This window comes from Podarcis vaucheri, assembly GCF_965113315.1.
Source record: "Podarcis vaucheri genome assembly, chromosome: 9".
NCBI lineage: Eukaryota > Metazoa > Chordata > Lepidosauria > Squamata > Lacertidae > Podarcis > Podarcis vaucheri.
The window spans coordinates 46,189,369-46,203,021 of NC_138767.1; the positions used below are offsets into that span (position 1 = coordinate 46,189,369).

Consider the following 13,653-nt stretch of genomic DNA (forward strand, 5'->3'; position numbering starts at 1 on the left):
TTCTGTATTTCATTCATAATCAGGTATTGAGTCAGAAACAGGAAAGTATGAACAAGGCCCTGCTCAAGTAAATCATTAACACCAGTATTTCTGTAGGTTTAACGCTTAGTTCTGTGATTTTTTAAATTCTCTCTCTTGATTCAACACAGTAGGAGATAGGGTGTTATTTATTTTATGAAATAATGCTGTTTATTCATATCTGAGTAATGGCTAAGTACACTCAGTGACTCTGCAAAAGCAAGGTACATACATTATCAGGTTCTCCTCCCACCTGGTTACCTTGGAGCCTAAAGCGATTGGAGAAAATAATCAGCTTGATTGCCCTGGTCCTACCAGTTCATCAACTGAACAACTTTACAGCATTTGAGCTTCTTCTCTTCTCTTTTTTCAGTCTCTTTTCTGAACCCACCATCCAAGTAGTATTTTACTTGGAGATTTGTGCCAAGATGTATAGCGGGAACTACGTGAGTACAATTATCCATAGTTTTCAAATTAACCTTTGCTTCTTTTTCCCCAAGAAGCATCAGAAGTGTAGTTTGCTGGTGAGAAACTGGTCAGACAGACTGAAGTCCATCTGCCATCTAGGAGCAGAATAATTTGGTGACTTATTAAAGCCTGCTTTGTTTAATGATGAATATTTATAGCACAATCCTATAAATGCCTACTCAAAAGTAAATCTCACTGAGTTGAACAGGGATTTTTCTATGGGTGGCAAAGTAAAACACTGAAAGGGGGGAGCAGGTGAATTTCTAATAAAAATTAGAAGAACGGGTTTATACATTTTCTCTCCTATCTCAAGTTCTATAACTCCTAGAAACTTGCTCTTTAAAAAATAAAAATAAAGCTGACAATCTGCATATTATGGTTCATGGGGGTCAGCAGGGATTATGCCTAGGTAAGTGAGTATAGGATTGTGGTCTTAATTACCTTTAATTATACTGAAAAGACATCTATAAATAACAGTACTATGCGGAATAACATTAATAGCGTTCGACAATATATTGCTTAATCCATGTATGAGGACAATGATGTCTCTTATAGAGTTCATTATTAATATGGCCAGTAATATTCTTATCCATTCAAAATGCTTTTAGTGTAAGCCTCACAAATTGCTCTGAAAAATCAATAGAAGACTTTCATAGGCACAAATGATCTTTCTCTAGCTATACAACTGAAGGAAAATATTTGCAGTAATTTAACTGACAATCCATTTCCTCAAGGAAATGTACCCTGATCCCACTTATTTTTCTAGCACCGTATTAGTCATTTTCATTTCTAGTCCATTTCTTTCATATTTGATTACCCAAGTTCAATAATATTTGAATAATTCACATGTTTTGCTTATGGGTCTAGATTAACTAGATTTAGTGCTGCCTTTTAAACACAGCAAATGATTTCATAGTTATGTCCAGAAGGACAGCTAGGGGCTGGCTCACTTGTTAAATTGGCTGTTTATTTCCTCTCAAGACCTCTTCTGCATATGATCTAATTATGTGAGCTGTGTAACTTGTGAGCTGGGAAGTAAATAGAAGAGAAGCAACTATGTAGAACTTCACGTGTGATATTGCTTATGTGTAAAGTTGTATCAGCTGAAACAAAGGCTCCATTATAACAAGTGAATCAGATTTCAACCTACTTTCATAAGTAATTCATCTCACACCACAGCATAATAACCATTGCTTGGTTAGTCTTTGGAATGGGGATGGGGTGGAGTCCAAGATCAAATGTACGAAATACTAGGAATGGAAGGTCAAAAAGACTGTCACACTGTTGCTGGGCTTAACCATCCATGCACTAGCCTTCTCCACAATGCAGACACTGATATTTCACAAACAGGGCACTGGCATTAATAAGTATATCACATCCAATTTCCTGCAGAATAAAAGAAAACAAGTGAGAACTGTAGCAAATCATTCCATTCCACCCTCTCTTCCGTTTCTCCACATGCTCGGTCCCCAATCATCCTGTTCAAAAAGGAACTAATTCCAGTTCAAGTTTGTCCTTTTACAAAACAGATTAGTTCCTTTCAGGTTCATCCTCAGCAAAAATAAAAAAATCAGTGCTCAGAATGTTACAAACTGCTGTATAGGATCTAAAGGTAAATCAGGTAACTCAGTAATAAGACAGGCAGAATGTCAACAGGTGAAGCTTTTCTTATAATCGTGAACCTTCCCCTCTGCAGGGAGGTGGGACTGAGTCACATGGTCCGCCCCCACCACTTAATGGATCCAAATGGTTTCCAGAGAGTGGTAGGGGATGTTTTATCCCACGTTGATGGTCTTTCATTGGATGCAACCATATATAATTTAAGAAGCAGGAACTATTTATTGTCTTCCGTATGTATTACACAGAGGATGGAAATTTCCCTTGGCTCATTGTTGTTGGTAATTTGCAATAAAGGTGGATCAGAAAGGACCTGTTTGCAAAAGTAGATCTAAATTATAAGTATGAAACAGAGTTTGTTTTAAAATGAATTCCCAGCCGTAAAACATTCCCTCTATGAAAGCGTAACTTCCATTGTTCTTTATCAGAACAGTGACTTACTAAACAAATATTATCAGAAGGCTGTTCATGCTTCAGACTGCAGTTTTTAACCATCAGAATATTATGTACCACAGAATCATCAGAAGGAAAAAGAACCCACCAGCACAGGTTGGCTGGTTCAACTTGAGAGTCCAGCAGTGCATATCTTGGTAGTGGTGCCCACCCTGAGGAATGCCCTCCCATCAGATGTCAAAGAGAACAACAACTACCAGACTTTTAGAAGACATCTGAAGGCAGCCCTGTTTAGGGAAGCTTTTAATGTTTGATGTATAACAGTATTTTAATATTTTTTTGGAAGCCGTCCAGAGTGGCTGGGGAGGCCCAGCCAGATGGGCGGGGTATAAATAATAAATAATAAATTATTATTATTATTATTATTATTATTATTATTATTATTATTATTATTATTATTGTTATTATTGGAAGTAACCAGATAATCTAATATGTGCATAGGATGTTTCTTTACCAACATCATGTTTGTGACTGAACTAGACCAGAATGAAAATCTGATTGATTTTTGCTTTCTGCTAGTATTATATGCATTCAATTTTTTAATCCATGGTTAGGAGATTGGTACCAGTTCTTACCTCCCACCCTTTCTCTGGTTAGTAGTAGCTAAGACGTGGCATTTCATCTGCACTGGCGCTTACCAAGGTAAATTCTAATACTGTTCAGCTTTAATTCGGTTTAACTAGGTTTGCAAAGCAGCTTTCTAACCCTTGGTGCCAGTGCAGACACAGTTCTCTACCATAGTTCACAGTAGCCAGGGAAGTGAGGAGGGATATTGCAGGGGCAAGAAGTGGAGGGATTGTGCAAGCCCACACCTGACTTGGGTAAGAGATGGGTAAGATACTGTTAGTGTTTTATTTAAGGTGGAAAGGTTGCCTACTTTACGTAAGAGAAGCTTCTATTGCCCATCAACTACATCTGTACAGCAGACTGAGTGATCACAGTCTTTCCCACAATGGTGAAATATATTGCATTTCTATTTAAATTTTAGTAAGTCTACAGCTATACATATTTTTAAAATGGCACACGCAACTTTTATACAAATCGGTCTTCATTTGTCTAAAGTTTTGGTAATGCATTTCCTTGGCTTTGGTGGTGCAAAGGTGGTGACCCATGTTTTATCTGCATCAGGACACTGTGGGACAACCTTCATTTCTATCCCCAAAATAAGCGGAAATACGAAACTGGCCCTGTTCTGTTCTATCTGAAATCAACAGCACACTGGCAACCTTTTTGTTCCACCAATCCTTTTTTATTCCTGTTTTCCAGAAGCTGGTGGCAACAGTGGAGGGAAAAAGCTCAATTGTACAATATTGATTTAAGCACAGGCTCTTACAGTAACTATTTTAGAGTTCAGCATGTATGTGTGAAGGAGGGTGATTATTGGTAATTTTTCTATTTCTTCTTCTTTTGTAGACCGCATTTAGGGTAGCTCGGTAGTCGATTATCCACAGTATTTTGTGATCTGTCTCACAGCAGTTGCAAACACATGTTTTCTATTTTGGGGGAGGAGGAACCTTAGCGACTCTGCAGGTTCTTCCTCACTTTGATTTATGATGTGCTCTCCCATCCTGAAAAATATTTTAGACTAATCTGCAGAAGGAGTTATTGTGATGAGATTGCTGTGTCAAAGCTGCTGGAATCCAGCGATGGCACAAGTATAATGCCCTTTCTAATAATTCACTCTGATCTATGGGGAGGTGTTAGCTGAATATATCGGAGCCTGGTGAGGTATCTTATTCACCAGAGGGTATTTAAGGTCTTATTTCTCTCAAACTTTTACACATTTTTTCTTCTTGCCAAGGATTCTTGATTTCTGCTATCAATATTTTCAAAGCGGTGCTTTGGAAGAATAATTTCAATTCTAAATTGATAATGAATTAGGAAAGTGCCAAAGAGGAAAGAATGTGCATTCTTTTCTAAATCTGATGCTGAAATGCAAGTGGGTTGATTGGTTTTGTTTCTTTCAAATGGCTGCACAGGCAACTTATGTACAGAGAAAAACTAAATTATCTTAAATTCAAAGCTTTAAAGCCAGCTGAACTCCAAGGTTTACACATTATTATTAGTTTTTATTATTATTTATTGTATTTCTACATCACCCTTCATCTGAATATCACAGGTTGGTTTACAAGATAAATACAGCCGTACCTTGGTTCTCAAACGCACTGTGGCTCAAATGTTTTGGCTCCCAAACGCTGCAAACCCGGAAGTGAGTGTTCCAGTTTGTGAACGTTTTTTGGAAGCTAAATGTCTGATGTGGCTTCCACAGCTTCCGACTTAGTGCAGGAAGTTCCTGCGGTCAATCGGAAGCCACACCTTGGTTTTTGAACATTTTCGGAAGTCAAACAGAGTTCTGGAATGGATTACGTTTGAGAACCAAGGTACGACTATACATAAAAACACATAGCACAATAGCAAACAGAAACATTAACACCCCCCCACACACACACACACAATTTAAAAAGTAATAGATTGTTAATTAGTCAAAGGCCTGGGAGGAAAGGTTTTTTTTAAATTGGCCTGGTGCCTAAAGATATATAACAAAGGCACCAATTGAGCCTCAATGTGAAGGGGAAAAAATTGTTTACCTACTGGTTATCTCAAAGACAATCTAGTTGTGACAAAGCAGCTCTCCACTTCCGCTCTGTCCCAATAAGAAAAAGTGGTGGTGCCTATTTCAAAAGGAAAGTCTATGCTAAAAATGTATGCTTATACAAGATGGTTTGGGACATTCCTTCTCTCCCATCAGTGTCCTGAATCCCATCTCATGCTGTTCAGGAGGTTTGCTTAATCCTCCTGAGAGCTTTCTGGATGAGGCAGAAGATTGGAGGGCAGGGAGAAGGGCATTGGCAACCCTTGTATCAACTTCCTTCCACTTGTATTGCAGAGGATCTAAGCCATCGGACTCTACAAGTGTCCCTACTTACCAGGGACATCCCTGATTTAAAGAAGCCATTCCGACTTGTGATTTGATCCCAGAATGTCCCGCTTTTCCTTAGGCCGTCCCTATTTTCATCAGGAAAATGTTAGAGGGCGTGGTAGAATGTCCCTATTTTCATTGGAGAAATGTTGGAGGGTTTTATGCAATTATTTGACTCCCAAGCTGTCTGAAGGCAATCCTGTACAGTGGTACCTCAGGTTAAGTACTTAATTCGTTCCGGAGGTCCATTCTTAACCTGAAACTGTTCTTAACCTGAAGCACCACTTTAGCTAATGGGGCATCCTGCTGCCGCCGCGCCGCCAGAGCACAATTTCTGTTCTCATCCTGAAGCAAAGTTCTTAACCCGAGGTAATATTTCTGGGTTAGCGGAGAGTGTAACCTGAGGTACCACTGTATAGGGAAGGGGGTATTTTAAAAAAAAATGTTTAATGTATTATTGTGTTTTTATATATGTTGGAAGCTGCCCAGAGTGGCTGGGACAACCCAGTGTGTGGGGTATAAATAGTAAAATTATTATGATGGAATGGGACATCCCTATTTTCATAGGAGAAATGTTGGAGGGCATGAGCCACTATTATTAGCACTGGAGTTTTTATCCCATTCTTCAGTCTAAAAAGGCTCCTAGAGCAGCTTACAATGACTGCTCCCCACATTAAATGGGGGCGCCCTTTGCATGGTCATGTGCATGGTAGTAGCCATCTCCTACTACCCTTCTGAGAAAAAGCCCACCCCACCCTGCCACTATATATCAGGGTCTGGTGACTGCTGTTTCAGTGTATCTGAAGAAGTGTGCACACGAAAGCTTATACCCAGAACAAACTTAGTTGGTCTCTAAGGTGCTCCTAAAAATATTCATGTGTTCAAAGTAGTAACTTTTTTACTCTTCAAACTGCAGGTTCAAGAGGCCTGATCTGGACCCCTCCATACATTTAAAATGCAAAGATATGTAGTTCTAGTTTAGGCCTACATTGACCACCAGGGCATTGCTTTTTTAAAAAATAGGTCAATTTAAATAAATAAATAAATAAAATAAAAAGGCTCACATTTCTTTTCTCTCAACAGATTCAAGGGACAATCTTCCCAGCTCCTACTTTTGACCCTGTTATGGATGCCCAGGTTCTCGGGGGAGCTCTACAAGGAATGGGTATGCATATATCTTAACTAACATTCAGAACCAATCCTTTATTCTGAAATTTCTTTGGATTTAATGGATGTACAGATACTAGCACCAAAAGCCAGTGGGAGGGGACGGCAGAGAAGAAATGTTATATATCAGATTATCTAGATCCATTCGAGTCTGGTTTCAGGCCCAGGTCTGGCACCAAAACAGCCTTGGTTGCCCTGACTGATATCTCTGCTAGGAGAGAGAGATGGGGAGTGTGACCCTACTGGCTCTCTTTGACCTCTCAGTAGCTTTTGACACCATTGGCCATGGTGTTCTTCCGGAGTTTTGCAGGGAGGTAGGATATGGAGACACTGTGGGTCTCTACCAGAAAGTACTAGGATATTGTCACTCAACTCAATGACTTTTGAGTTGTAGGGTTCCACAAGGGTTCATTATGTCTCCTGTGCTATCTAATATCTATATGAAACCATTGGGAGCTGCCATCTAGATAGCTGGAGCATGACGTCCTCAGTCTGCTGATAACATGCAGCTCTATTTTTCCATTCCATCAGAATCAGGAGATGATGTGACAATGTTGGACTGGTGACTGGAAGCAGTGATGGACTAGATAAGGGCCAATTGACTAAGACCAATTCCTGATAAGATGGGGGGTCCTGGTGTGTGTGAAGGGTTCCCTGATCTGGAAATAGTATTTTTAACTCTTTGGGGATGTTATAACTCTGGTTTTTGGGTGTTTAGGTTTTAGCTATTTTGTTGCTGATGTGGTTATAGCCCATGGCTCCTTTGGGAAGAAAGGTGGGAGATGATACAGATACAGATGATACAGATACAGTCCAGCATTATCACTGGGGAGAATTAAGAGTATATTCAGCAGACAAAAAATACTGTGAAAACTTTTTAAGAAAATAAAGGAGAATCCTTTTTTTCACTCCCTGCTTTATGGGAAAAAAACCCAAAAGAGTCTTAATTATATTCAGAAGTATTTTTTTAAAAAGAAAAAACACCAGCTTTAACAAGAAGAAAACAAAGGCTTTCCAAGCTCCTATCTCGCTATATTCAACACTCCAGATCATTAGTGGTAGGCAAGCTGTCTTCTAGGAAAATGTGCCTGTCCATAATGATCTTGTCTTATCGATAAGCTACTGAAACTCCTGAAAAAGTTCTGACATCCTCCAGGATTGCCCAGAACAGTTTTTAAATCACTGCTTTTAAGTTATCATTTTAGTACTAAACCCCAATCATAAGCCAGAAACCATACACATTCTTCTTCTCTTTTTAGAATTGGGTTCCCAAAGCATGGAGCATTACTCAGAGGCTACTGTGAAGGAAACAGAAAATAAAAGAGCTCCTGTATTTATTATACAATCCCTTTGCACACATATATATGTAGTTTCAATCAGTAATCCAATTGTAAGTAGCCATAAAAACTGGAGCTCAGTAACATTAAAATAAAGATTTAAACAGTATCTGAAGGATGTAAACACAAGGGTCAGATATAAATCTTTACGCAATGACGAGCTCTTGTTCCATGAAAGCCATTATCCATTCTCTTGATGTGCTCGTGTCCATTGCCCTTGAGAGATATGGCAATGCATCTGATAATGCTAACTATTTGTCAGTGGCACACCAGCAAGTCACAGGCACATAAGTACTTTAAATACCACTGGGGATTGTAAATGCCAATGGGATATTCATTTGTTGATATTTTTCTGCAGGAAATGCAATTAACACAGTGGAATAAAGCACAGTAACCACTGCCCAGTGCCAATAACACTGGCATGATAAACAAGTAACTGCTCCCTAATCTAATAATTATATTTTCTTTCTCTTAAAGATTGTGATAAAGACGTTCTAATTAATATTCTAACGCAGCGCTGCAATGCTCAGAGACTCATGATTGCCGAGGCTTACAGGAACATGTATGGCAGGGTAGGTTTTGATCATTTTGTTCACAACTATAGTTTTCAGTCTCCTATTCCTATCACTGGTACTAGTTTTATATTTATTCATTTTTCTGGTGTATCCAGAAGTACTGCCATCTCATTTGTTGGCTACGTGTGAATGAAGAACTATTTGCTTCACAGTCATCATAGGAACTTCAGGTCTGTGGGCTAATAAAGTTCTTATTCCATCACTTTGACAGTGTCCTGTTTTTGATCCAGCAGAAGACTTACCTTCATGGGTCATGTCTACTGGGATGAAGTCTATATGCCAGAATCTAAAAAGCACCAGTTTAAGTGAACCAGAGTTCTTGTAGTGGTTAGATTGTCAGACTAAGGGAGAGACAAGTGTTCAAGTTCCCTTTCAGCAATGAAGCTCAGTGGATGACTTTGGGCCAGTCACTGCCTCTCAGCCTAACCTACCTCACAGGGTTATTGTGGGTATTAAATGAGGAGGGGAACCATGCATTTCACCTTGAACTCTTTGAACACCTTGGATTTTAAAAAATGGAGATATAAATGCAAGAATAAGAATAATGGAATCTCTTCTCTCTCTCCCCTTTGAACAAAATGCACATACAAGCAGACACCTGATGCTATTCCAACCATTTATTTTTATTTTTTTAATATTTTATTAAGTTTTTCAAATACAAAGTTATAAACATATATTGAAGAAAAAAGTGAAAGCACAGAAAAAAGAAGAAGAAGAAAAAGAAAAATAAAGAGTAAAAACCAACCTTCAGCACATTTTTTTATATAACTAACTGGACTTCCTCGCATCTCCCTTACCCTGCATTCTTTATAATAAAAATATCAGCAAATTATTACCTTGTTTCATACCTTATTTTGTACTTTTCAAATACTATACCTCTAAATTTAGCATACTTTTCATCAAATTACTTATATCTTAAATTAAACATAGTATTACCTTAGATTTAAACCTTTTCTTACTTAAAATATAATTTCCTGTTTCCCAGTTTTAATTGCTGAAGCTATAGTTTCCAAATCGTGTAAATTTTCAACATCCATACAACTTATATTGTTTTTGTAGATAGTCCTTAAATTTTTTCCATTCCTCTTCCGTTGTTTCTTCTCCCAAATCTCGGATTCTGCCAGTCATTTCAGCCAGTTCCATGTAGTCCATCAATTGTGTCTGCCACTCTTCCAGTGTGGGCAAATCTTGTGTCTTCCAATATTTTGCGATAAGTATTCTTGCTGCTGTAGTTGCATACATAAAGAAAGTTCTATCCTTCTTTAACACTTTATGGCCAACAATGCCCAAGAGGAAGGCCTCTGGTTTCTTGAGAAAGGTATACTTAAATACCTTTTTTTAACTCATTATAGATCATTTCCCAAAAGGCCTTCACTTTTGGATAGGTCCACCAGAGGTGAAAGAATGTCCCTTCAGCCTCCTTACATTTCCAACATTTATTATCAGACAGGTGATATATTTTTGCAAGCTTGACTGGGGTCATGTACCACCTATATATCATTTTCATAATATTTTCTTTCAAGGCATTACTTGCCGTAAATTTCATTCCGGTGGTCCATAACCTTTCCCAGTCCTCAAACATGATGTTATACCCAATATCCTGAGCCCGTTTTATCATGGCTGATTTAACTGTCTCATCCTGAGTGTTCCATTTAAGCAGCAAGTTATACATTCTTGAAAGTACCTTAGTCTTGGGTTCTAACAGTTCTGTCTCTAGTTTCGATTTTTCCACCTGGAATCCTGTTTTTTTGTCCAATTTAAAGACCTCTTGAATTTGAGCATAATGAAACCAATCTTGCACCTTATTCTTTAATTTTTCAAAGCTCTGCAACCTCCAATTGTCTCCAATTTTTTCTATTATTTCCCAATATTTCGGCCAACCGGCCTCCATATTGGGTCTTTTTCGAGCCTTAGCCTCCACTGGTGATAGCCATCTCAGGGTCTTGCCTTCTAATAAGTCTTTATATTTTGTCCAGACCATAAATATTGCTTTTCTGACAATATGGTTTTTGAACATTTTATGAATCTTTACCTTGTCGTACCACAAGTATGCATGCCATCCAAAAGCATTATTAAACCCTTCCAGATCTAGGACATCAGTGTTCTCAAGAAGTAACCAATCTTTCATCCAGCAGAAGGCCGCAGCTTCATAATATAACTTTAAGTCTGGCAGGGCAAACCCCCCTCTTTCTTTTGCATCAGTTAGTATTTTAAATTTTATTCGGGGCTTTTTGCCCTGCCAGACAAACTTAGAAATATCTTTCTGCCACTTTCCAAAACATTCCACTCTGTCCACGATCTGTAGGGTTTGAAACAAAAACAACATCTTCGGCAATACATTCATTTTTATAGCTGCTATTTGACCCAACAAGGAAAGTTTCAATCTTGACCAAGTTTCTAGATCCTTTTTAATTTCTGACCAACATTTTTCATAATTGTCTTTAAATAAATTCAAATTTTTAGCAGACAAATTAACCCCTAGGTATTTCACCTTTTTGACCACATTTAACTCTGTCTCTTTCTGAAACCCCTCTGCTTCTAAAGGTGTCAAATTTTTCTCCAAAACCTTAGTTTTTTGCTTGTTCAATTTGAACCCCGCCACCCGACCAAACTCATAAATTAATTCTAAAACTCTCTTCGTGCTAGATTCTGGCTCCTGTAATGTTAAAACCAAATCATCTGCAAAGGCTTTCAGTTTATATTGTTTCTCTCCGACCTGTATTCCTTGCACCAACCGGTCCTCCCTAATCATATTCAAAAGCACCTCCAGGACAGAAATAAATAACAGAGGGGATAGGGGGCAACCTTGTCGTGTTCCTTTTTCGATTTTGAACTCTTCTGTCACCACATTGTTAACTATCAGTTTAGCTTTTTGCTCTGAATAAATTGCCTCTATTCCATTTTCAAACCCACGTCCCACTCCCATCCCTTCCAAATTTTTTTTCATAAACTTCCAAGAAATGTTGTCAAAGGCCTTCTCCGCATCTATAAAGATTAATACTGCTTTTGTATTGATGTTAGTTTGCAAAAGTTCCAATATGTCAATAATATTCCTAGTGTTATCAAACAAATGTCTGCCTGGGAGGAAGCCCGCCTGGTCTTTATGAATTACTTCATTTAGTACTTTTTTAAATCTACTTGCCAAAATATCTGCAAAAATTTTGTAATCCACATTTAGGAGTGAGATGCGACAGTAGTTCTTAAGTTGAGTCTTTTCAGTTTCCACTTTAGGTATCAATGTGATGAAAGCTTCTTTCCACAATTCCGGTGCCTTCTTCCCCTCCATAATCTGATTGCATACCTCCATTAATGGTTGTATCAAAAAGTCTTTTAATATCTTATAATACTTGGAGGTGAGCCCATCTGGGCCTGGAGATTTGCCTAGTTGCATATTCTGAATGGCACCCTCAATTTCTTGTTGTGTTATTTTGTAGTTCAGGATTGTTCTCTTTTCCTGGGCTAGTTTTGGTAATCCATTAATTTTCAAAAATTGGTCTATCTCAGTCTCTTCCTGTGGCCCTTGCGTGTAAAGCTTTTTGAAGTATCTCTGGAAGCACTTTCTAATTTCCTCGGGTTTCTGGATATTTCTCCCTTCAATCTCTAAGTTAGTAACTGTATTCAATTTTTGTCTCTTTTTCAACTGCCATGCTAGCAGTTTCCCACACGTGTTCGCTGATTCAAATGATCTTTGTTTCATTTGTTTAATTTTCCACTCCACTTCTTGATTTATCAATTTCGCATATTGTGCTTGGTAAAATTTAATTTCTCTCAGAACCTCCTTCGCTTTTGGTTTTGATCTCAATTTTTTCTCTCCATCTCTTATCTTCTCTAAGATCTTATCCTTTTTTCCATTCCAAAGTCTTTTCTTAATCGTGTTCTGTTGTATCAAAAACCCTCTCATGACTGCTTTACTTGTGTCCCAGATTGTTCTCTTTTCCACCGTGGTGTTCAGATTTATTTCAAAATAGTCTTTTAAAGTTTTTTGGGCCTTCTTCACAATCTCCTGATCTCTTAATAGGGTGTCATTCATTTTCCATCTGAAGGAACCGATTGGAGTAAGTCTCAATTCCACTTTCATAGCATTATGGTCGGAGCAGGTTTTTGGGCAGATTTCCACTTTTCTAGTCTTAGGTGCCAGCCCTCTAGTTATCCATATTTGGTCGATTCTTGTCCATGACAAATGGGCCTCAGAAAAGAAAGTTCCCTCTTTACCTAAGGGGTTCTTTGTCCTCCATATATCAATCAAGTCCATATTGTCAGTTAGTTCAAAAAAGGTTTTAGGTAGTCTGCCGTCTTTTGTTAGATTTTGATTTTGTGACTTATCCATGTTTGTGGAGACCACCCCATTCATATCTCCCATCATGATGATGTTGGTATAGTCTAGATAGTCCAGCATTATCTCATGCAGCTTCTTATAAAATTCTGATTTCCCCTCATTCGGTGCATAAATTCCTAATATTAAAAATTTTTCTCCTTGCGTCTGTATTTCAATTGCCAAAATTCTACCTTGCTCATCTTTAAATAGAAATTTTGGTGACAGGCTCTCCTTTGCGTAAATCACCACTCCTCTTTTCTTAACTCTGTCCGATGAAATGAATTCTTGGCCTAGTCTTTTATTAATTAGTACTTTCCTGTGGAGCCTAGTCACATGTGTTTCCTGCAAGCAAATAATGTCCAATTGTTCTTTTTTCAATATATGAAAGATTCTTCTTCTTTTTTCCGGGGAATTTCCGCCATTAATGTTCCAACTGAGAAGCTGCAGAGACATCCTGGATCAGTCTGTTAGTCCTGTGATGGCGTCTCTTCCTTTTGATCCTCTGGTCCCGAGGGTACAGGTGTCGGTGCAGGTGTAGGCAGAGGTGGTGGCCAAGATCCTACTGCTCCCTTTTGAAGGTCTTCTTCGTAGTGGTTGAGAAACTTTTGTTGGTCTTCTGCAGTTTTGATTTTAACTTTCTTTCCTCTGAAGTTAAAAGATAATCCTTGGGGAAACTCCCACCTATAAGGAATTGAGTTGCCTCTCAGTAGTCTTGCTAGTTCTGTGTACGTAGCTCTGAGGTCCAAAAGTTGTTTCGGTATGTCTCTGTAAATTTCTGCTCTG

The 13,653-nt window shown here is 38.3% G+C and overlaps 1 protein-coding gene across 1 annotated transcript in view; it reads left to right on the forward strand.

Annotated features, from left to right (window-relative positions):
* The first annotated feature begins 307 nt into the window (after positions 1-307).
* ANXA10 (annexin A10) overlaps positions 308-13,653 on the forward strand; it is a 32,623-nt gene continuing 19,277 nt past the window's right edge. Inside the window, exons 1-3 of the mRNA XM_082237288.1 lie at positions 308-464; positions 6,560-6,641; positions 8,458-8,552. Coding sequence (XP_082093414.1) covers positions 447-464; positions 6,560-6,641; positions 8,458-8,552 — 195 coding nt within the window. The 5' untranslated portion in view covers positions 308-446. The remainder of the gene's footprint in view (positions 465-6,559; positions 6,642-8,457; positions 8,553-13,653) is intronic.